We start from the raw sequence: 23,613 nt of genomic DNA on the forward strand, positions 1-23,613 counted from the left end.
GTATAAGAGGCTGGGGGCTAGAAGAACAAGGTGTCCACAGTTGGAAAGATGTTTTCGATGGAAAACCAGCACAAATCAGGGATGAACTGATCTGGTGCCCAGGGAACTTCTGACTTTACTGTAGCGTGGTAACCCTGTGAAGGTTGAAAGCTCACCCATCTACCCCAGGCCTGACCAAGGGCTGCCCTCCACCTTCCATCCTCACCTTTGGGCCCTAGATACCACCAGCCATAAGGACACCCCTGGCTTCTATCACCCCAGGCCTTGCCAAAGGGAAGGGGACCACTCCCAGCCCTCCATAAACACACAAACTCAATGGGCTGAGGCTGTGCAGAGCTCCAGTAGCAGACGCCCCAGAAACCCAGGGCTGCAAGGGGTGTGATGGATCTCAGAGGTGGAAGTAGGGCACTGACTGCCTGGGAAATGTCTGAATTGTAGAAGTGCAGGAAAGAGCTCACAAAAGGAAGGAATTTGCCCAAGGTGACCAGCAAACCAGTGGCAGGGGTGGTGTTCACATCCTGAACTCCTGGCCCTCGGGATGGCTGCTGTGATCAGATACTTGAGTTTAAGGGGCAGACAGGATGAGCTCTCCTGATTGAGAGATGCGGCCCGTCTCTCAGGCCGAGCCCTGCATGTGCCAGGTGGGAGATGAGCGTAATGGTTTTGAGATCTGTGCCAAAGTCAGACAGTCCAGGGTTCCAGTGGGGCTCTGCCCCTTCATATTGATCATGAGTAATTTTACCTCTTTAAGCCTCTTGTATTTTTCTGGAAAATGGGTGTAAAGCTACTAACTGTCTCAGGGAGTTGCTTAAAAATCCAATGGCATTAGGAAAGAGCTTTATCAACTGTTGAAGCACCTAATACAGAACCTTAGGGGAAACAATAATTATTATTAATTTTCTAATTCCATCCTCTTGTTCCAGGGGAAACCCTCAGTAAAACCAGCCCAGGTCAAAGCCTCATCGGTTTCTACTAAGGAGTCTCCAGCAAGAAAGGTGGCCCTAGCCCCTGGGAAGGTGGGGGATGTGACACCTCAGGTCAGAGGAGGGGCCCTGCCCCCAGCCAAGAGGGCCAAGAAGCCAGAAGAGGAGTCAGAGAGTAGTGAGGAGGGGTCTGAAAGCGAGGAGGAGGCCCCTGCAGGGACACCAAGCCAGGTGAGGCCTGGAGGAGGGCTGCCCCTTGGAGGACCCTGCGGGTCCCCCAGCAGCCTGAGCACTATCCCATGAGCACCTCTGCCACTGGAGTTGGGGAGGGGGAGGAGTACGGTGTGAAATTGAAGAGCAAGAACAGCCTGCTTCCCACAGGGGAGTCCTGCACTCTACTTTGTCTGTGACCAACTTTGCTTCAGTTTCTCTGCCTAGTAAATGGGCCGCTGTCCTTCCCAGCCAGTCATGCTGTGAGGTACTTGAGAAGTTTTGATTGCCTGGTCCTCTGACGTCTCAGGACAAACCAGACCCTGAGCAGGGAAACACCATGTTAGCTAAAGGGAATCCAGTTCCCTTCCCCATCTGCTGGGAGTGGGCAGGGCTGCAGCCCCAAGGCTCTGGGTGCATCCCAAGGGCAAGACGGGGGGCTGGAAAGCAATGGAAGTCAGAGCAGGAAGGAGGGAGAGTGAGGGTCACCCACCCAGCCCCAGGCCTAGGGAAGGACAAGGTGGAGGCATGCAGTAGGTAAGCAGATCCCCTGTGTTAGCTGCTGGTAAATGGTAAAGGGGAAAGTCGGGTGGGGGATGTAGGAATGGCAACTTGAAACAGAGTGATCTGGGCTGGCCTTGGGAGAAGGCGTCTCAGCAAAGACCAGAAGGAGGAAGCACTCTTAGGAAGGTCATTCCAGGCAGGGGCTCAGCAACTGTCAAGGCCTTGAGGTGGAAGTAGGACTCCCTCCCTGATCTTGCCCATTGTGTCTCCCAGGTGAAGCCCTTGGGGGAAAACCCCCAGGTGAAACCTGTCTCCACCATGGGCACGGGGCCCTTGGGGAAAGGCGCCGGCCCAGTGCTACCTGGGAAGGGAAGCAGAGGGGGTCTTAGGAGCCTCATTAAGGCCTCTGGACTTTATCTTAAAGGCATCACCAGAGAGTTTTCACAAGCAGGAGAGCAAACCGCCCTTTCTTTTTTACTAGGTAAAGACCTCTGAAAAAATCCTCCAGGTCAGAGCTGCCTCGACCACTGCCAAGGGGACCCCTGGGAAAGGGGCTACCCCAGCACCCCCTGGGAAGGCAGGGGCTGTAGCCTTCCAGACCAAGGCAGGGAAGCCAGAGAAGGACTCGGAGAGTAGCAGCGAGGAATCGTCTGACAGTGAGGAAGAGACGCCAGCTGCCAAGGCCCTGCTTCAGGTGAAGCCTGAGGAGGGAGACCCCATGCAGTCAGGCCCTCCCCAGAAGGCTTCTCAGGACTTGTTCTCCCACTCTGTGTCAGAGCCCGGGGCGTGCCTCAGACCCCAGCCCCTTACTCCCCTCTCACTGTGTGGCGTCATTTGCCCTATCTGGTCTTCTTTACCTGGTGTCCTGTGTCTCCTCACACATCCATCCCCTGGGCTGTCTCCCCTTATCTTGTTTCTCCAGGCAAAGGCCTCAGGAAAAACCCCTCAGGTCAGAGCTGCCTCAGCCCCTGCCAAGGAGTCCCCCAGGAAAGGAGCTGCCCCAGCGCCCCCTGGGAAGACAGGGCCTGCAGTTGCCAAGGCCCAGACCGGGAAGCAGGAGGAGGACTCGCAGAGCAGCAGCGAGGAATCGGACAGTGAGGAGGAGGCGCCTGTTCAGGTGAGGCAGAGGGGAGGGGTGGAGAGTAGCCCCATGCCTAAACCCCAGCACCTGCATGGGTATGGCCACCTTTGCCGCATCCAGCTCCTGTCTCCTCACACCTTCCGGGCTCTCCCCTCTCATCCTGTTTCTCACTCCAGACGAAGCCTTCAGGGAAGACCTCCCAGGTCAGAGCTGCCTCGGCCTCTGCCAAGGAGTCCCCCAGGAAAGGGGCTGCCCCAGCACCTCCTAGGAAAACAGGGCCTGCAGCCACCCAGGCCCAGGCAGGGAAGCAGGAGGAGGACTCGGGGAGCAGCAGTGAGGAATCAGACAGTGACAGGGAGGCACCGGCAGCCATGAACGCAGCTCAGGTGAGGCTGGAAGCCGCCCTGCATGGCCTGTGCCTTGCCTCAGAAGACCTCCTGTGGGCTTGACTTTTCCTCTCTGAACCTAGAGCCCTGTGCGGCTGGCTTCGTTTGCTCTCCTCCCCACCTATGTCTTCACTCATATTCTCCTTCTGGACTCCCTGATCTTGTCCATTGTGTCTCCCAGGTGAAACCCTTGGGGAAAAACCCCCAGGTGAAACCTGCCTCCACCATGGGCACGGGGCCCTTGGGGAAAGGCCCCGGCCCAGTGCTACCTGGGAAGGTGGGGCCTACAACACCCTCGGCCCAGGTGGGGAAGTGGGAGGACTCAGACAGCAGCAGTGAGGAGTCATCAGACAGCGATGATGGAGAGGTGCCCACAGCTGTGGCCCCGGCTCAGGTGAGGCCCCTTCCTGTAGGCTCTTTTTTTTCCCCTCAGAGTGGAGCCACCCATGGCCTCCCACTGGGACTCTGTCTACCATCTTGGTCTCTTAATGTCTGTACACACCTACTCTGGGCTCCCTCTCCTGATCCTGTGTATCTCACTCCAGGAAAAATCCTTGGGGAAAGTCCTCCAGGCCAAACCCGCCTCTGGTCCTGCCAAGGGGCCGCCTCAGAAGGCAGGGCCTGTAGCCATCCAGGTCAAGGCTGAAAAGCCCATGGAAGACTCAGAGAGCAGCGAGGAGTCGTCGGACAGTGCGGACAGTGAGGAGACACCAGCGGCCATGACTGCAGCTCAGGTGAGGCCTGGGGAAGGAGGCTGCCACATGGCCTGATCTACCACACCACAGTCAGCCCCCCGGGGAGCTGTGCTTCCCTCAGGCAGATCATGGGTTCTGACTGGTGGGGCAGAACAGTAGTGGGGATCCACCTCAGAACAGATGGGGGACTCCGAGTTCAGGAATCTTCTCCAGCCTTTCTTTGGTGTCCCCTTAGGCAAAACCAGCTCTGAAAATTCCTCAGACCAAAGCCTGCCCAAAGAAAACCAATACTGCATCTGCCAAGGTCACCCCTGTGCGAGTGGGCACCCAAGCCCCCCGGAAAGCAGGAACTGTGACTTCTCCGGTAGGCTCATCCCCAGCTGTGGCTGGGGGCACCCAGAGACCAGCAGAGGATTCTTCAAGCAGTGAGGAATCAGATAGTGAGGAAGAGAAGACAGGTCCTGCAGTAACCATGGGACAGGTGAGGCCTGTGTTTAATGGGTGGACCTCAGGGCCGCCCCTACGTGGTCCTTTGGACTCCTGGAGACACCTCTCTTCCACTTGTCATCCCAGGCAAAGTCTGTGGGGAAAGGCCTCCAGGTGAAAGCGGCCTCAGTGCCTGTCAAGGGATCCTTGGGGCAAGGGACCGCTCCAGTACTTCCTGGGAAGACGGGGCCTGCGGTCGCCCAGGTGAAAGCTGAGATGCAGGAAGACTCTGAGAGCAGTGAGGAGGAATCAGACAGTGAAGAGGCAGCTGCACCTTCAGCACAGGTGAGGCCTAGAAGGAGCAGGCCCATCCCACCCACAGCTGTTCCTGAGCCAGGGCTGAGGATGGGCTTGATTGGGGGCTAGTCTTGCCTGCAGGTGTGCAGAAGCCTCAGCGGTAGCCTCAACACAGCGTCCTTCCCTGTCTTTCACTCCATGTCTCCTCTGCCCATCAGAGCTCCAGGGTCTCTTGTCTTGTTGGCCTTTTGAGCTCCCGCTGATTTATTCCCTGTGGTTTCTACAAGCTCTGGAGTTCCCACCCTGCCAGGTGCTGCCCTTGTCTGGGGCTGCTGAGGCCCTGTTCCTCGGGGAAGTCCTGTCTCTGGAGCATGGACGTGCTCCTCCAGTGTGGAGTGATGGGGTTGAGTTAGAGGGTGTAAGCCTGGGCTGCACAGCATGACAGGTGAGAGTATCTAGGCCTTTTACAGGAGGTGGCGGCATCTGAACCATGGGCTGAAAGAGATGGGCAGGGAGAGTGTTCCGGCAGAGGAAGCAGTCTATGCGAGGCCAGGGAATGGGAGAGTGCCCGGCTTGGGTGCCTTGCCACAGGCAGCACATTGTGGTGGGATGGCTGGCAGGGGTTTAGAGCCAGACCGCCTGGGTTAAAGTTTCAGCCCCAGCCCCACATCCTGGCAAGTGCTGAAGTCCTCAGAGCCCTTACTCTTCTGTAAACACAAAATCAGCCCTCACAAGTTTGGGTAAGAATTTAGGTGAGATCTCACCTGCCACACCCAGCAAGGGACCTGCACACAGCAAGTTGTCTCGTGTCACCCTGACGATGGGCCAGGCTAATGTGGAACAGATCAAGAGTGAGGTCTCCCTGCCTGGAAGAGCTGAGAGAAGATGGCTCACTCCCTGCCCTCACCCACCCACTGTTTATTATTTTTAATTGTCGCTCTATTTTTTTCTGTAACCACTCAGAAATTAGTCATTTCTTTTTTCTCTGTACCAGAGCACACATTTCTACTGATTTTTTTTTTTTTGTCCCCTTCTCATTGTTGACTCGTGGGACCCGAGGGTCCTAGGATTCCCCCATTGAGGCTTTTAAGCTCTGCAGGGGCCCCTTCCAGAGCCTCCTCTCCTCTTTCTCAAGCTGCAGGCACATTCCAGACCCAGTGCCTTACCGAGTTTCCTTGTGCAGATCACTTAAATATTTGTCTTCCCTTCTGAGCCTCCCACCTGTACCATGAGGTGGGTGTTTTGCTTTTATTTTTTGAACCATGAGCTGTTTTGAAGTAAGCTATTTAATTTCCAAATATCTGGGATTACCCAGGTTTCTTTTTGTTGCTGATTTCTAATTTAATCACATTGTGGTTGGAGAACATATTTTGTATGATTTCAATCCTTTTTTGTGTATTGAGACTTGTTAGGTCAAGTCAGTCTTGGTGTCTTATTTCTTGTGGAAAACATGGCTCCCCTCTGGAGGACTTACGTGCTGTGCTGATGAGTACCTCGGCCTGAGTCATACTTGGTCCACACTGTAGGGAATCTTTCTTTTTGAAGTCCTGATTCTTCACCTCACTTGACCTCATGTGTTTGAGGAATACTGGGGGATGGGGATGTTTTCTGACACTGACCAGATGCCCTCCCTGAGTGAGGCAGGGGTCTTGAGATGCTGCCAGATTCCTCGTTCTGTTTCACATCAGGCTTGCTGTCACTCCTGTCAAGGATCTCACTCTGGGAATTTCCCTCTTTCTTGCTGTCCTTCTATTTGTTGGAGTCCCTGACAGGCCTTTTGGGGGTTCTCTGGATATCGGTTAAGACTAGATTAAGCTGAAGAAAACCTTGAACAAGTATCTTGTTCTGCCGTGGCTGCTTGAGCTCCAGCTCTTACCTCAGCATTCCATCTAGCCTGGAGGAGGAAGGACATGTTTCTGACTTTTTATGGTACTCAACTTACATTCTACGAACCGGAATTTAATGACATGGCCACCTAGCTGAAAGGGAGCCTGGAAAACATCTTTGTTTTAGGTAGTCTTATGCTTAGCTAATGCTAAGGAAGGCACGCACAATGAGTTTGAGTGTTTATGTTCCAGACATGTTAAACTCTGAATCTCCTATTTAGTCTTCATTATAACCCATAGGTGGGCCTTATTATCTCCATTTGTTAGAAGACTGAACTGAGGCCTAGTGAGATCAAGCGATGTGCTCAGGTTCACACAGCTATTGCGTGGAGGAGCCAGAATCCAGACTCAGGCTCCGGCTCCAGAATCTGTATTCTTGGCTAGCTGCTTTACTCTCTCTCACTTTCTCCCTCCTTAATTTCCTTTTCTCCACTCAGGTGAAAACCTCAGTAAAAAAAACCCAGGCCAAAGCCAACCCAGCTGCCGTCAGAGCATCTCCAGCAAAAGGGACAATTTCAGCTCCTGGAAAAGTAGTCACTGCAGCTGCTCAAGCCAAACAGAGGTCTCCAGCCAAGGCAAGTGGAGCCGGAAGCCACAGGAGGTGTGGAGGGTTGGAGCAGAGAGGAGGACCACTCACTGAGCCCAGCCTGGAGAAGGCTCCTGCATGGGCAGGCCACCCACCCAGAGTTGTGCCATGGTGGAAAGTGGGACCTGAAAGGAATCACTTCCGCCTCCAATCCTGTTATCCCCCTGCAATTCAGGCGAAGCCACCAGTGAGAAACCTCCAGAACAGTACCGTCTTGGTGAGGGGCCCAGCATCTGTGCCACCTGTGGGGAAGGCCGTGGCTGCAGCAGCTCAAGTCCAGACAGGGCCAGAGGAGGACTCGGGGAGCAGTGAGGAGGAGTCAGACAGTGAGGAGGAGACGGAGACGCCGGCTCAGGTGAGGGGGAGGGAATGGAGAACATCTCCTACATGGGATTTAACACTTTTGCCGCATCCAGCTCTTGTCTCCTCACACGTCCACCCTCCAGGCTCTCTCCCCTCATCCTGTTTCTCACTCCAGGCGAAGCCTTCAGGGAAGACCCCCCAGGTCAGAGCTGCCTTGGCTCCTGCCAAGGAGTCCCCCAGGAAAGGGGCTGCTCCAGCACCTCCTGGGAAGACAGGGCCTTCGGCCACCCAGGCGGGGAAGCAGGATGGCTCAGGGAGCAGCAGCGAGGAGTCAAACAGTGATGGGGAGGCACCGGCAGCTGCAACCTCTGCCCAGGTGAGACTTGCCAGGCCTCTGAGCCACCAACACCCACTCCTCAGAACTGGGGTATAGGGCCGGGCATGGTGGCTCACACCTGTAATTGTAGCACTTTGGGAGGCCAAGGCGGACGTATCACTTGAGGTCAGGGGTTCGAGACCAGCCTGGCCAACATGGTGAAAACCCATCTCTACTAAAAATATAAAAATTAGCTGGGCATAGTGGCGGGTGCCTGTAATCCCAGCTACTCGGGAGGCTGAGGCAGGAGAATCCCTAGAACCTGGGAGGCAGAGGTTGCAGTGAGCTGAGATCATGCCACTGTACTCCAGCCTGGGTGATGAGAGTGAGACTCTCTCAAAAAAAAAAGAAAAAGAAAAATGAAAAACCAGGGTTTAGGGGCCAGGTAAGGAAAAGGAAGGAAGGTCAGGTTAAGGCTTAAGGCTCTGGCTCCACCATGCCCTCCTCCCTCTGCTGTCATCCACATCTCCTTAGGTAAAACCTGCTACTGAAACTCCCCAAACCAAGACTTCCCTCGCTAAAAGGGTCCCGGGTCTATGTCTAGGTTGAGGTTTCCACCAGCCCTATAGGCTAGGCCAGTATCTCCCACCAAGTCATGTGAGACCAAGAGTCTTACATGTTGGTTATTGTGCATACGTTGACGTAATACAAAAAGACTCTCCCTATCAGAGTCCCAAGGAAACTTGGAGTGTGGCACAGGTCCCCTGAGGCCCTGAAGAGATGGAGGAAGTCTCGTCCCTCACCTTGGCCTGGGGCCTCACATAGGCAGATGCATCTTCTCAGGCAGGGCTCATCTAGCTTGGTGCCAAGCCTGGGCCCTGAAGACTGGGGAGAAAGAAAATCTGGACAATTCCCTCGGTCTGCTTGCAGAAGACAGCAGGGCTTGCTACATCCTACAGAAGTGTGGGATGACAGACTCCAGCACTGCCAGGGCACAGGTGTGTGATGGACGTGACTGATGCAGGCCTGGCAGAAATGATAGATGTCAGCCAGGCGCAGTGGCTTAAGCCTGTAATCCCAGTAGTTTGGGAGGCCAAGGCGGGCAGATCATGAGGTCAGGAGTTCAAGACCAGCCTGGCCAACATGGTGAAACCCTGTCTCTACTGGAAAAAAAAAAAAAAAAAAATACAAAAATTAGCCAGGCATGGTGGCGGGTGCCTGTAGTTCCAGGTACTCGGGAGGCCGAGGCAGGAGAATCGCTTGAACCTGGAAAGCGGAGGTTGCAGTGAGCCAAGATCGTGCCATTGCACCCCAGTCTGGGCAACAGAGTGAGACTCTGTCTCAAAAAAAAAAAAAAAAAAAAGTCAGGAGAGATGGTAGATAATGGTAGCAAGTAGGACAGACCGGGGAGCCCTTGCCCCATCCATAAGGACAGTTCCTATCAGCTTCAGCCAGTCATGACTGTGGAAATGGACCTTCTTTGTGGCCAGATCTTCCATTTCTTAAGGGAAGCTGGAAGTCCCTGTGCCAGGCCAAGCTGCATAACCTCTCTTAGATTTGTTTTCTTCATGAGTAAAACAAACACTGAGATGAATGCTCCCTATCCCTAACCTCTGCCTTTGATATACCAAACCATTACTGGGGGCGAAAGACATTTGGCCCTGCCCTCAAGGAGCTCACAGTCTGTGGGGCAAGACAGGTGGCCGGATTATCGCAGAGTATGCTGGTGGTGCTGACAGCTGAAAGAGCAGGTCTCTGAGAGGCCAGAAGAGGAGCAGGTGATTGAGCTGAAGGATGACCAGGCACAAAAGTGGACAGGGCCCCTCAGTGGGTGCAGACGGGCTGGGCATGAACGTGCATGGTCACTGAAGGCTGCTGTCCTACAAGCCGTAGGCCCTCCCAGGTGCTTGTTACTGGTAGATTTATGGAGGACCTAAATGACAGACTAAAGCATAGGCCTCAGCCATATTTTGGCCTGTGTAGTATTTTTGTTTTTAAGTTTTCAACGAGTTCCTCTCTCCATCAGAATGGCCTAAGTTGCAGGAGAAAGCCCCATTCAAAAGAGCTTCACTAAGGGGATTGACTCTTACAGTGCACAGAGTCCCAGGTTCCAGCTGCTGAAAAGCTGGTTCCTTCAGCTAAGCATCAGTGGTGACCAGATTTCCATCTCTGTGCTCCATCAGCTTTATGGTCATAGCAGGGCTGCAGCATCTCCTAAAGTGCTGGGGGCAGGCCAGGTGCAGTGGCTCACACCTGTAATCCCAGCACTTTGGGAGGCTGAGACAGGCGGATCACTGGAGGTCAGGAGTTCAAGACCAGCCTGGCCAACATGGCGAAACCTGTCTCTACTAAAAATACAAAAATTAGCTGGGCCTGGTGGCACTGGCCTGTAATCCCAGCTGAGGCAAGAGAATCACTTGAACCCGGGGAGGAGGAGGTGTTGCAGTGAGTAAGATTGTGCCACTGCACTCCAGCCTGGGCGACAGAGTGAGCAGAGCAAGAGTCCATCTCAAAAAAGACAGGAGTAGACTTAAGGCTACTCAGACCTCAGGCTGGACGTGCTAGCTACCCTCTTAGCCATAGACAAGAAGCCAGTAGTTCCCATGACTGGCTGGGAGGAGGGACCACCCTCCCTGAAGCATGTGGTAGGAGCCACTGAACAGTGAGGGTTCTGTTAGCAAGGAACAGATGGGGGCATGGCTGTTAGGAGGCAGCCAGCAGTGTGCATTGTAGTTGCCCCATTTAAAAATCGGAAATGACATGTACAGATCTTCCAGCTTCTCTTGAGAAATTGGAAGCTCAGGCAGCCTGGGTCCTACTTTCTTGGCTGGGCTGAGTAGGGAAAAGGGGTCCCCCATTCCAGTAGGGACCACTGAGCTGCCATCACCACCAGCATTTCCACCCGGATCTCTGAGTCCTCCTCTGACTGCAGTGTTCACCAGTCCAGCCCCCATCATCATGCCTGCCCCAGCGGGAGGGTATGGTAGCCAGTGGAACACTTCTAGGCGGCTCCTGCTTTTGGCTGGGGATGTTACAACCAGAGGTGAACTGTGCTGGGACCACTGGCTTGTGCCTGCAACCTTGTCCCAGGCTGCTGTCACCTCTTGTCCAGACCCTGGGCCAACAGCCCTGCAGCCCTCAGGTTTTAGCTGTATCGGAGTCATAAATCCCTTTCACGTCCGAAGTTAGCTCTGGAAGGAGCTATCGGGGTAGAAGCATGTTTCCGGTGGCTGTGGGGCAGGTCAGAGCAGCAGCTATTCCTGTGCATGTGCAGGAAGGGGCCACGGTGCCTCCCCTGGAAACCAGAGTGCCTGAGGATCATTGCCTGCTGGCTCTTTCCCCCTCAGCAAATACCCCTCTCCCCGACCACGTGCTTATCCAGGTCTTGTCCCCTCAGAAGGACAGTAACTCCAAACCTGCCAGAAGCAAGACCCTGGCCCCAGCACCTCCAGAGGGGAACACGGAGGGGTCCTCGGAGAGCAGTGAGGAGGAGCTGCCACTGACCCAGGTACGCCATGCCTTCTCTTTGCAGTCGCTGCAGGGTCAGAGCTGGGCTGGCAGGCCTTGCGGGAGAGGGTGGATCTTTCCCATAGGGAAAATCTCGTCATATTTAAACAGCATCTCACAGCTTCCAGAGCTCTTTCCTCTATTGTGACATTCATCTGAGCCCTGTGAGGCAGGCAGCAGTGCACAGTTAAACATACAGGCTTCAGAGTGTTGGGGCAAAGCCCGGCTCTACCACCTAACAGCCCCGTGGTCCTGGGCAGATGCCTTTCCCCCATGTGAGGCTCAATGTTTCAACCATAAAATGGGGTCAGTACACTGTGCACTGGTGCCAGCACACGAAGTACTTGCCACAGTCCCCTGCCTAAGAAAGGGTGCCTGGTAACTGTGAGAAGGCCAGGGAGTGTTGCCCCGTTTGACAGATCGGGAATCAAGCCTTAGAGTTGAAGCAGTTTCCCGAAATTCTCATGATTCATAAGAGGCTGAGGAAAGGTGCAAGCACTGGTCCCCTGGCTCCCTATATCTCTGTTGCCTGTTTAGGACTGGGAGTCTTCTCAAATCCCATGAGCTTTGCCCAGGACTCTTTCTCAAGCGCCTGTGGCATACCTTCACATGCTCCACTGCACCCAGAGCTTAAGCCACAGTCCTGCCCAGGCTACACCCCCAAGGATGAGACCAGGCCCACCTTATCTCCCTGTACTCCAGAGGCCTAAGTCAGCCATGGTGGTGTGGTTCAAGCTTCTGTGTGAACCCTGGCCCTTCCATCAGACCGCATTACCCTTTGTCCTCCTCTAGCCCCAAGCTCCCAGAAGCTTCTGCCAGGCACCTCAGAGCACCAGCTCCCCTCCCAGGGCCTAACGACAGATCCTGGAGTTCTGCAACCTCCAGACCAGAGTGGTCTCATGAACCACCTCCCCTTGAATATCACATACCACATTCTTACCAATTCATCAGTAAGGTCAGATGCTGTTTGCACACTTCCAGCAATAGGGTGCTCACTGCCTCTCACTTTCCAATAGCACAGATTACAAAAGTAAAGAACAACCACCACCAACATCGGTAACTCCCTGTATTTGCATTTTTCTGTTTAATCCCCACAACAGCCCTATGAGGGTGGCTCCCTTTGTGGTTTGCATTTTAAGGAACTGGGAATGAGGCTCAGAGAAGTTGAGGGGCCTGCCCCAGCATCACATGGCTGATGGCAAGTGGACAGACCTGGTGTTGGAGCCGAGGCCATTCACATTCTGACCCATTGCCCGGGGCTGCCCCAACACTCCCCTCTCCCAGGCGTGGGCATTGCCCTCAGGCTCTGGGTGGAGCCTTTACAAGGCCACCTGCCTCTCTGAGGGATCTCAACAGCTGGGAGGGAGGGGACCGCTCCACCTTTCTCTGTGGGGGTGGACTAACACAATTAAAATGAACATCCTGCTTAAACTGAACCGTTTAATTAGTATGTTAGTCCTGAAGATTCTGGAGTCCCTATTTAAAAAGCAGAAAGAAAAGTCAGCAGTTTGTACCTTCCCCCAGGAGGCTTCGGGGAAGACAGGCATAGCCCCGGGAAGCTGCAGCCTCTTCCTGATTGAGAGATTTTTAGTTCCTAATCCCCAGCTGACTAATTAATTATGATTATTTTCATTATTGTACATTTATTGAGCACCTCTCTATTGACAAGTTTCAGTCTGATTTTATTAGCCCATCAGTGGGGAAAGGGATTGAGGCCAGGGTGGTGGGCAGAGCCCCAGGCTAGGAGGCAGGGATAGACACTTGGGCTCCATTCCTAGACCCTTCACTGTGCCTCCCCTCCGTTGTGCAGAGCAGACCTCAGGCCAGAGTCTGCTGGGGTCTGGGATAGCTTCCAGATTTGAAAACAAGTATGTGAGGTGATGCATATGTTAAATAACTTAATTGAGCTATTCCACAATGTATATGTGTATCAAAACATCATGTAATATACCACAAATATATGCAGTTTCACTTGTCAGTAATATAATTTTGTAAGGCCAACTTCTATTAGTTTGTCAAAGAGGTAGGCACTGCTCTCGAAGTTTTAGGTTGAATCGAAGAAAAAGGAAACCTGTAAGAAACTAAATTTGGGTATTAAGTTGAGGCCTAGCGTAATTGGTTCTAGAAGGAGCTCCAGTCTGGTGCCTGGAGAACTAACTTCTAATCCTGGCTCTGGCACCAGTTTGCTGGTCACCCTGGGTGACGCCACTTGCCTTCTCTGAGCCTCATTCATCTCAGTCTCTGAGATGAGACTTCCTGGGTGGGTGGGGTGGACCTTGAGGCTCCAGGCCACGTCCCTAGAGAGAATTTCTCAGTCTCCCGGAGTGGGGCTGGCCTAGATCTGTTAACCAGCCCCAGGCAGTTCTGAGAGAGCTTCTTAGAGGAGTGTTGCCTTTGTGGTTATGTGCCTTGCCAGGGTCCGCAGCCTAGGCCATCAGCCCCCTCTCCCCACTCTGTGCCCCAGACTTGTTGGAATGAAGGCACAGTTAGAGTGAGCTCAGCTTTGACAGGAGGGGGTGAGCACTGTCCTGAAATCCCCTAGGTTTGGTTCTGCAGGATCAGACCTGCAGGTAGGAGGGGTATCCCTGGGTTCCCTCTGGGTGCTTACTGCCCAGCACCTATAGGGAGGTACAACCACATGTTCAGACTGTGCTGGTTTGCTGCTTCACTCCCATCAGTTTTTTCCTAGCTGACCCCAGAACTACATTCCGGTGTGTACTGTGCTTTGCAGTTTCCACAGTGCATTAGAACCCTTGCAGTGAATGAGCCCAGGCTAGGATAACTACTAGCCCTTTCATTAAACAGGAAACTGAGGAGCAGAAAGTGGAGGGGCTTGACCACACAGTGAAGTCATGAGAGGTGGGATGAGAAGCAGGTCTCCCGCTACATCCTAGGCAAACTTCACTGCCCACCTTTGTGAACTCTACAGACTAATGCACTAATGCCCCGCCCCGACCCCCCACAGCCAAGCCCCTTGCACCACCTCCCTCCTACAGCCCAGAGGCCCAGTGGGGTGGCGTGGGCAGGTGGAACTAAGAGGAGGCTTTTGCTGCTGAGCTGCTTTTATCATCCCAAGACGCTATTGTTTGCCTCAGTGGGTTCGTTGCTTCTCTTCGTCCCCGACAATCTGTTCCTGTCTTCTCACATATATATAGATCCCCCCTCCCTCAACTGTAAGCCTTCTCCCACTTTCCATCCTTCTCTTTTTTATATCGTAGGAAGGAAGGCTCTGGAAGTGGCAGATCAGAGCAGCCGTGGGGGAGGCTATTTGGCAGGGGTAGGAAAGGCCTAAGCCCAGGGAAGCTTCCACCCTCAGGCAGGCACCTTTCTGTTTTACTTTTTACTTTATGCCTCTCTGCAGCACCTTAGCACCCTGAGGAGCCAGGTGTGCTAAGTCGGGCTCAGAGGGTAGACAGGATAGTGCAGCAGAGACCAGTCTGGACCTGACTCCACTCCTCCCTTAGCTCAGGGAGCTCCCTCTTCCTGTCCTCCAGCCCTTTACTGGCCAGAGAGGGAGCAGAGCTCACACCAGGTCTGACATTTGGGGAATGGAAAGTAGACCTAAGCAGCTCCCTGGCTCACAGCCATGTGTGTTCTCATTAACTGGGGGTTTGGGAAGGAAATGGGCCTGGAGGTGCCCTTGTGTGCGGTGAACATGCTCAGGGATGGTGCAGTTCACAACCAGACTGGCCTGCAGAATACCAGGGAGCTGCTGTTGCTTGTTTGCTTTTTCTTTTACTGTTTTATTGGAAAATTTAAAGCATACCCAAAGATAGAGTGAGATAAAGAACCCCCAAGTACCATCCCCAGCCTCAACAGTTAGGAACTCCTGAGCAGGCTCGTTTCATGCAAACTCTCCACTCAGTTCCCCAACACCCCTGGATTGCTTTGCAGCCAGTCTCAGATGTGTCAGCTCATCCACCAGGATTTCAGTATGCAGCTCTCAGTTATAAGGACTTTTTTAAGCACAACTACAATACAATGTCACACCTAATAAGTTGATCTATCCAGTCAGTGTCCCTGCTTCCCTGATTGTCTCATGGAGTTCAGTTAAAGGCCACATACTGCATTGAGTTATTAATCCTCTAAGTCTTAATCTGTTGGTTCTCACCCACTCACCTAACCCTTGTTTCTCTTGTACGTTTTTTTGTTGAAGAAACTGAATCGGTGTATAGCTGGGGAGTTTCATCCTGGGCCACGTATCAGGAGGGCTGATTCAGAACCTCTGGGGTGGGGGCAACTAGACTAAATACCTCCCCAGGTGCATTATATATTCCAACCAGGCAGCCTTGGAAAACTGCTCAGACCAGCCCCTGCATTCAGCAGGTAACTGTCTCTGAAGCCAGCCAGGGGAAAGAAGGCAGAATTGGACATTCTGGCCTTGGCTTTGCTTCCAGCAGGCACGGTGGCCTCGGGTCACTCCCTTCCCCTCTGGGCTTGCAGTTTTCCCACTTGTACAAGGGAGCGGATCCTGCTGAACGCAGGGCTTCACCCTGAGGGTCACGTGGGCTCCTGTGAGTTGTGAAGTGCCGCGCTGGGTCTTAGCAGATGTGTAGGGTGGGAGGGGGCACCCTGGGCAGCTGGAATGGCTTCTGTGCCCAGCTGCCCCTGAGCTCTGTGGACCCCTTGCCTTGTAAAACACTCCCTAACCCCATCACCTCCTTTCCCTGGCCAAGCCTTTAATCACTGGGGGGGTGTTTTGTTTTTGTTTTTCAAGGTGATTAAACCCCCTCTGATTTTTGTCGACCCTAATCGTAGTCCAGCTGGCCCAGCTGCTACCCCCGTACAAGCCCAGGCTGCGAGCACCCCGAGGAAGTCCCGAGCCTCGGAGAGCACAGCCAGGAGCTCCTCCTCCGAGAGCGAGGATGAGGACGTGATCCCCGCTACACAGTGCTTGACTCCTGGTGAGCGCAGTCCCTATGCAGTGGTGGGAGGGGCTGCCAGCACTGCCCACATTGAGGCCCAGAAGGGACAGGACACTGGCTGAGTCACATAGCAAGGTGTTGGTCAGGAAGGGCTTGGGACCAGGTCTCTGGGCCCTGCATTAGCCATTCTGATTATGGTCTGGCTCAGACCTGCAGTTCTGGGGGAATAGTTGCCACGGCTTTTTTGTGCCAGCCCCAGGCATGGAACCCAGAACAGTGGCTAGAAGATTCAGGGACCAGGTTCCTCCATAGTCTAAGAAAGAATTCTGTATCAGTTGACTGCCTGTGGAACAAGTGGTCAGGGTGGTAGTGAGTTTCCCGTCCTTGGTGGCATGTAAAGTGGGTTAGGCAATCCGTAAGCCAGAGACGTTACAGGGAGAGATTTCATCTATCAATGAGAGGCAGGACCAATCTGAGGTTTCTTTAACTTCTGAGAATCTGTGATTCTACCAATGACAACAGGAAACGGGCTAATGTTACTATTACAGTTATTATAACATTTTTACAAGGAAATAATGCCTGATCCTGATAGGATAATTTAAAAATACAGGCCGGGTGCAGTGGCTCACGCCTATAATCCTAGCACTTTGGGAGGCTGAGGCAGGCAGATCACCTGAGCTCAGGAGTTCAAGACCAGCCTGGGTCACATGCCGAAACCCCATCTCTACTAAAAATACAAAATAATTAGCCTGGCAGTCGCCTGTAATCCCAGCTACTTGAGAGGGTAAGCCACGAGAATTGCTTGAACCCAGGAGGCAGAAGTTACAGTGAACTGAGATGTGCCACTGCACTCCAGCCTGGGCAACAGCGAGACTGTCTCAAAAAAACAGAAAGCAGACAAAATGCAGATTACTGCTGGACACGGTGGTTCACACCTGTAATCCCAGCACTTTGGAAGGCCATGGTAGGAAGATCACTTGAGGCCAGGAGTTCAAGACCAGCCTGGGCAACATAGTGAGAGTTCTATCCTACATATATACATTTATATGTGTGTATATATATATATATGTGTGTGTGTGAGTAGGTATATTTGTGTGTGTATATTTTTTTTAATAAAAGTGCAGATTAGCACATAAGAAACTATATCACCTGTAATTCTGCCCCAAATACTGTTAACATTTGACAAATGCTAACTTTATAAAAACCTAAGATATACATGTGTTTTAAAGCAAGACCATACTGTAGCTAACTCTCAGTAACCTTTACTGGATATTTTATGACATCAGGTTTTTTTCATCTTTACATATTTGCAGCACAATTCCTAATAACTACAAAGAAATCCCTTGGGTGGACATACTACAGTATGTGTAGCCAGCACCATGTTGGAGGAAGCAGAGGGTTTTTTTTTTTTTTTTTGAGACGGAGTCTCGCGCTGTGTCACCCAGGCTGGAGTGCAGTGGCGCGATCTCGGCTCACTGCAAGCTCCGCCTCCCAGGTTCAGGCCATTCTCCTGCCTCAGCCTCCGAGTAGCTGGGACTACAGGCGCCCGCCACCACGCCCGGCTAGTTTTTTGTATTTTTAGTAGAGACGGGGTTTCACCATGTTAGCCAGGATGGTCTCGATCTCCTGACCTCGTGATCCGCCCGCCTCGGCCTCCCAAAGTGCTGGGATTACAGGCTTGAGCCACCGCGCCCGGCCGAAGCAGAGGGTTTTGTTTCAGGGTGGAGGGGTGAGGAAGTTGGCTGTTATAAACGTTGCTTTAAAGAATATGCATGTAACCAGGCCTCTGCAGATAACCACGGGGACTCTTAGGAGAGACGGTACCTGTGCTCTGGCCCATTGCTCAGGAGTGGCAGCCCGAGCAGCTAGGAGGGGATGGGATGGGGTGAGGAAGCCTGGGGTCACCCCCAGAGCAGCCATTTGAGCTCCCTGAACCTTGTCAAATGACATAATGACATCTGCCTGGGAGGCTTGGAGAGGGAAGTAAACAATCTTATGCCTCTGTAAGCCCTGAGCACAGCTCTAGATCACCAGCACAGGCCGGTAAACTGGGTTATTGTCACTGCTGAGGAGGCTATGGGGCTTGTATGCCCTGATGTGCCCCCGTCTCACTCCATTTCAGGCATCAGAACCAACGTGGTGACTGTGCCCACTGCCCACCCAAGAATAGCCCCCAAAGCCAGCATGACTGGGGCCAGCAGCAGCAAGGAGTCCAGTCGGATATCAGATGGCAAGAAACAGGAGGGGCCAGCCACTCAGGTACCTAGTGGGCAAGGGAGGGCAGTGCAGGCCAGTGGGGTGGGGCCCTACTTCCACACTTACCACATGTGCTGATGGGATGGCCTGCAGTTGCTGTCACCCCCACACTCCAGAGGTGGTAGCCTCACAGCCAGAAGCTTTTTGGCCTCCTGGCTACAACCCCCGTGTTGGCTTCTCCTTTGAGTTATGAGGAAGAGTAATCTGGGGACACAGCCTCCCCGCCAAGCAAGCCCCTGCACCTTGAGTCCCTCATGAGACTTTCCAACGTGGTGGGGCTTTTGATTTTTTTTTTTCTTCCAGTTTTGGAATGCCATGAACAAAAGTTGCCCTTTTCTGGTGTTTGTAATAGTGACGTCAGCATTCTTCCCAGCCTTCTCACCATCTTCGGTGCATTTTTATTTGGTCCTTGCCTGAATCTAAAAGCTGGGCATTTTAGGGTTAATGGCTGGTGCATTGTTTAAATCATAAAACTTAGCACACATCCCCACCCCAAGGGCTGTGACGTGACCAGCATTCAGCAAGGCCAGAACCCGCTGGGCCACCCTCCAGGCAGGGAAACTGCAGGTACCAGGGCCTTCTGGGGAAGCGCTTGGGGATGAGGGAAACTGAGAGGTGCAGACAGCTAGATGAGGAGCCGGGGACAGCTGGATCAGGAGCTGGGGGAGAGGAGAGGAGCCAGGCCGTGGCAAGGGCCACGCCACATCTGAAGGCTCTCAGCAAGGGGTCATACCCAGTTTCCTAAGTTCTCTCTCCCTGACTGCTGGTGGGTGTAAGAAGTAGAGATGGGGGACCACCAGGTTGGGAATTGTCCCCAGTAAAGGTGCTGATTGAGTGGTGGGGCCTAAGCTGCTTCCCTGCCCTGGGCTGGGAACTGTCCCTTGCTCCTTGAGGACAATGTGATTAGCTCATAACCTGAAGCCTGCCACCAATTTTGCCCCTGTGACTGCCCCTCAGTCCGCACTCCAGCCCTCAGCCCAGCTAGATGGCATCTGACCAGGGTGTGGCACAGCTGGCATCCCGAGGACTCGTGAGTCTCAGGGCTACCTCTTGCCACCCACAGGTGTCAAAGAAGAACCCAGCTTCCCTCCCACTGACCCAGGCTGCCCTGAAGGTCCTCGCCCAGAAAACCAGTGAGGCTCAGCCTCCTGTTGCCAGGACCCAGCCTTCACGTGGGGTGAGCCTGGGGAGCAGGGGAAGCAACCACGCGGAGCATAGAAGGTGCAGGCGTGGCCCTGCGTCCTGGCACCAGCACTTACCTGTTCTGTGACCTCTGCACTTGGTTTGCCTCCCTGGGCCTCAGTGGCCTAATCTGTAAGAAGGAATTACAGTACCTTTTGTAGTTGGGAGGATCAAAAGAGGCTGCATGTGTGCCCTGTCTAACACAGTGCCTGGCCCTATTGAAGTGTTCAGGAAGGACCAGGTCTTACTTGCCCTAATTTTTCCTTCCATTCCTTCTCCTTTCACCGAATTAGGCTGACAGTGCTGTGGGAACGCTCCCTGCAACGAGTCCCCAGAGCACCCCCGTCCAGGCCAAAGGGACCAACAAGCTCAGAAAACCTAAGCTTCCTGAGGGCCAGCAGGCCACCAAAGCCCCTGGGAGCTCAGATGACAGTGAGGACAGCAGCAACAGCTCTTCAGGGAGCGAGGAAGATGCTGAAGGGCCCCAGGTGGCCAAGTCGGCCCACACGCTGGGTGAGGGTGCTGGGAAAAAGGAAGGGTGGGCCAGGAAGAGAGTGGAGTGTGGCCTGGTGGAGCCATAGCTCTGGCCTCAGCTCCATATCTCAGACTTGTTCTGTGCCTGTGGCTGAGCCTGGGCCTCAGTTTCCCCACCTGTACAACTTCATGAGAAAGTCAATCCAAATGATTTCAGAGACCTGACTTTGCTGTTTGACCACTCTCAGCTTTTTGGTATCGGACTCCCTTCATTGGCTCCCCAAAACTCCAGGGCCATGTTTCTGGAACAGTGGAAAGCAGGGAACTAGAAATGGGGCCTCAGGAGTTAGAAATAAGGCTTTGGCATTCAGATGTCGTGCCTAGCATGCTGTGACTAGCGATGAGTGTGCAAGGAGTGTTGAAGCAGTAGGAAGATTTGGGGTGGGGCGGGGATTGGGGTAAGGGACCTGCAGAGAGACCAGGGCCTTCCTGAAGGGCTCTGCCCCTCCCGGCTAGAAGGGGCCACCTGGGGCTACCAACAGTAACTAGAGATACTGTGCTTCTCCAGTAGGTCCCACCCCCTCCAGGACGGAGACCCTGGTGGAGGAGACTGCAGCAGAGTCCAGCGAGGATGATGTGGTGGCGCCATCCCAGGTAACTGCAAGGGAGAGGGCTGGCAGCCCAGGGGCCTTAGGATGGAGCCCCAGGCCAGGCTCCTGTCTACTCCATCACTCAGGTCAGGAGTTTGGGTCCCCTCTCTTCAGAGGCCTTGGGCAAGGTCCTGTCTGCAAGGCACTGCATGTGGCCCAGCCAGCAGACCACGGCCAGGCTGCCTCCCTCCCCTCGTAGAGCCCTGAGTCGCTAACCCTTAGGGTCTGTAGAAGGGATTGACCTTGATTCTGGGTGATGTCCAGACAAAAACATTCTTTAGCCGATTTCTTTTAAGGTTACTTACTATCTGTATGTGGCAAAAACTAGTAATTTTCCATTCGCATTAATAAGAAATTTCCTTTTTAAATGTGCCTGTCTAGAAAGTGTATTAGGAGGGTTCAGGAGGCACACACCAAGGGCTGAAGTGCTGCTCTGTGCCTTGCTGTCCACCCACTCTGCACCGTCAGGGCAGGGCGATCCTAGAGGCCGCAGGCTGCTTTCCTCGCAGCAGGCCGTCACTCGGGCTGGGTTATGGCGGGGGTCGGGGTGGTGGCAGCCTGTTTCACAATGGACTTCTTCAGTCTCTCCTCTCAGGTTATGTGACCCCTGGACTAACCCCAGCCAATTCCCAGGCCTCAAAAGCCACTCCCAAGCCATACTCCAGCCCCTCAGTTTCCTCTACTCTGGCAGCCAAAGATGACCCAGATGGCAAGCAGGAGGCAAAGCCCCAACAGGCAGCAGGCATGTTGTCCCCTAAAACAGGTAAGTTAAGGTCTGCAGGAGGAACTATAGCAGGACACAGAGGGACAGGGCAGTGGGCCCCTTCCTGCTCTCCTGCAGCAACAGTCCTCCCAATGTGGTCCTGTCTGCCCCCAGAGCCTTGCCAAGTGAGACCTTATGGCCCTGCACTGGATCTGGACATGCTCATCAAAGTGCAGGTGGGGCCAGGTGCAGTGGCTCACGTCTATAATCCCAGCACTTTGGGAGGCCGAGGTGGGCAGATTGCTCGAGCCCAGGAGTTCAAGGCCAGCCTGGGCAACATAGGGAGATCTCATCTCTAAAATGTATTTGAATTAGCTGGTGTGATGGTGCACGCTTGTAGTCCCAGCTACTTGAGAGGCCGAGGCAGGAGAATCACTTGAGGCCAGGAGGTTGAGCCTATAGTGAGCCATGATCATGCCACTACACTCCAGCCTGGGTGCTACAGTGAGGCCCTATCTCAAAAAAAAAAAAAAAAAAAAAAGTACAGGTGGGCCCCACGCCCAGGTATCTGGCTGCCATGGCCCTGGACAGCCTGGAAGTAGGGGTGTATCCAGGCCCGGGTTGGTGCTGATGCACCTGATAGGATAACCCCTGCCTCAGAGGAAGCCGCATCTTTTGGCTTGTGCAGCAAGCGTTGGCTCTCTCCAACCATCCCCATCAACTTTTCTTCTCCATAAATAGGCTCACGGTGTGGGGTGTGGGCCATGGGCCCCAGAGGATAGCTTAGACAGTAGGCTGACAGTCATGTCCGGAGGACACTCAGCACATGCAGGAGACCCCAGGCAATAGATTGGCCCCAGGCTGTTCCCACTCACTGTAAAGCCTTGGAAATCCCCTGGCCACTCTGAGCCTCTGTGTCTTAACCGTACAAAGCAGGAGTTGATGTATCCCGTCTGTGTCAAGGCATGGCACGTGTAGAAAATAGTCACATGGTGTTTGGAGGGCAGAATGGAGTATTCCAGTCACGAGACCTCTGGGGCATCCACTGTCCCTGACCCTACTGGAGCTGAGGTCAAATATGTACCAGCTGGGCACACCTGGGACAGCTCCAGGGCCTCCCCAGCCTTGCTGTTCTGCGTATTTGCAGATAAGCAGCAGAAAAGTGGGCCGGGCGCAGTGACTCGCGCCTGTAATCCCAGCACTTTGGGAGGCCAGAGCAGGCAGCTCACTTGACGTCAGAAGTTCAAGACCAGCCTGGCCAACGTGGTGAAACCTTGTCTCTACTAAAAATACAAAAAACTAACCAGCATGATGGCAGGTGCCTGTACTCCCAGCAACTCAGGAGGCTAAGGCAGGAGAATTGCTTGAACCTGGGAGGTACAGGTTGCAGTGAGCCGAGATTGTACCACCATACTCCAGCCTGGGCAACAGAGCCAAAACTCTTGTCTCAAAAAAAGCAGCACTAGGCCGGGTGCGGTGGCTCAAGCCTGTAATCCCAGCACTTTGGGAGGCCGAGACGGGCGGATCACGAGGTCAGGAGATCGAGACCATCCTGGCTAACACAGTGAAACCCCGTCTCTACTAAAAAATACAAAAAACTAGCTGGGTGAGGTGGCGGGCGCCTGTAGTCCCAGATACTCGGGAGGCTGAGGCAGGAGAATGGTGTGAACCCAGGAGGCAGAGCTTGCAGTGGGCTGAGATCCGGCCACTGCACTCCAGCCTAGGCAAGAGAGCCAGACTCCGCCTCAAAAAACAAAAAACAACAACAAAAAAAAAGCAGCAGCAGAAAAGTGGGCTCTGGGGAGAGAGGTGGCTGGAGCTAACTGTGCCCTCCCCAGCTTCCCTCTCTATTGGCTCCTGCCATCTTGAAGAATCCCCAAAGGATGGAATTGGGCCTCTAGCCGTCCCGGGGCTCCCTCTGCTTAACCTGGCCTGCCCTGCCCAGCCCACTGCAGCTCTAGAGCTAAAAGTTGCCAGAGATCCCAGGTGGGAATGAGGGGCCAGGTTCACTGCATGCTGCAGGGGGCAGCCCTAGCCTCAGTGTGACATGAGTGTCACATAGAGTGTGACATGGAGTATCCACCTGGGCCTTCCTCCAGGCAAACATCTCCAGGGCCAAACCACCAAGCCACCTTTCAGATCCCAGCGTGCAGGAGTGTTGTGCCCATGAGACCCAGAATGGGGCAGAGACCTCCAAGTCACCTGGAAAGTTAGAGATGGCGAGGGGACCCAGTCATGGGGCTTTCAGCTGCAGCTTGCCCCGGCTGGGTCGGAAGAGAATTGCTGCTCACTTTCTTCCCCAACATTCTTTGTGAGAGGCGGTGCAACAAGGAGACATTTTAGAGGGGGCTGTGGAAGGTTTT

At 53.7% G+C, this 23,613-nt stretch overlaps 1 protein-coding gene across 7 annotated transcripts in view; it reads left to right on the forward strand.

Annotated features, from left to right (window-relative positions):
• The window catches only part of TCOF1 (treacle ribosome biogenesis factor 1), a 42,170-nt gene that overhangs the window by 13,865 nt on the left and 4,692 nt on the right, over positions 1 to 23,613 (forward strand). Inside the window, exons 7-24 of one of the 7 annotated variants that reach the window (XM_025387649.1) lie at positions 924 to 1,154; positions 2,119 to 2,331; positions 2,560 to 2,754; positions 2,895 to 3,104; positions 3,286 to 3,498; positions 3,650 to 3,838; positions 4,035 to 4,280; positions 4,373 to 4,570; positions 6,846 to 6,983; positions 7,170 to 7,349; positions 7,473 to 7,673; positions 11,011 to 11,121; positions 15,838 to 16,024; positions 18,108 to 18,244; positions 19,305 to 19,418; positions 19,717 to 19,936; positions 20,466 to 20,551; positions 21,130 to 21,310. In XM_025387649.1, the coding sequence (XP_025243434.1) occupies positions 924 to 1,154; positions 2,119 to 2,331; positions 2,560 to 2,754; positions 2,895 to 3,104; positions 3,286 to 3,498; positions 3,650 to 3,838; positions 4,035 to 4,280; positions 4,373 to 4,570; positions 6,846 to 6,983; positions 7,170 to 7,349; positions 7,473 to 7,673; positions 11,011 to 11,121; positions 15,838 to 16,024; positions 18,108 to 18,244; positions 19,305 to 19,418; positions 19,717 to 19,936; positions 20,466 to 20,551; positions 21,130 to 21,310 (3,250 nt within the window). Of the gene's footprint in view, positions 1 to 923; positions 1,155 to 2,118; positions 2,332 to 2,559; positions 2,755 to 2,894; positions 3,105 to 3,285; positions 3,499 to 3,649; positions 3,839 to 4,034; positions 4,281 to 4,372; positions 4,571 to 6,845; positions 6,984 to 7,169; positions 7,350 to 7,472; positions 7,674 to 11,010; positions 11,122 to 11,657; positions 12,552 to 15,837; positions 16,025 to 18,107; positions 18,245 to 19,304; positions 19,419 to 19,716; positions 19,937 to 20,465; positions 20,552 to 21,129; positions 21,311 to 23,613 lie in introns of those variants that run through there. The other 6 variants (XM_025387650.1, XM_025387651.1, XM_025387652.1 and 3 more) reach the window with 6 other exon arrangements.

Source organism: Theropithecus gelada, chromosome 6 (assembly GCF_003255815.1).
Source record: "Theropithecus gelada isolate Dixy chromosome 6, Tgel_1.0, whole genome shotgun sequence".
Lineage (NCBI taxonomy): Eukaryota > Metazoa > Chordata > Mammalia > Primates > Cercopithecidae > Theropithecus > Theropithecus gelada.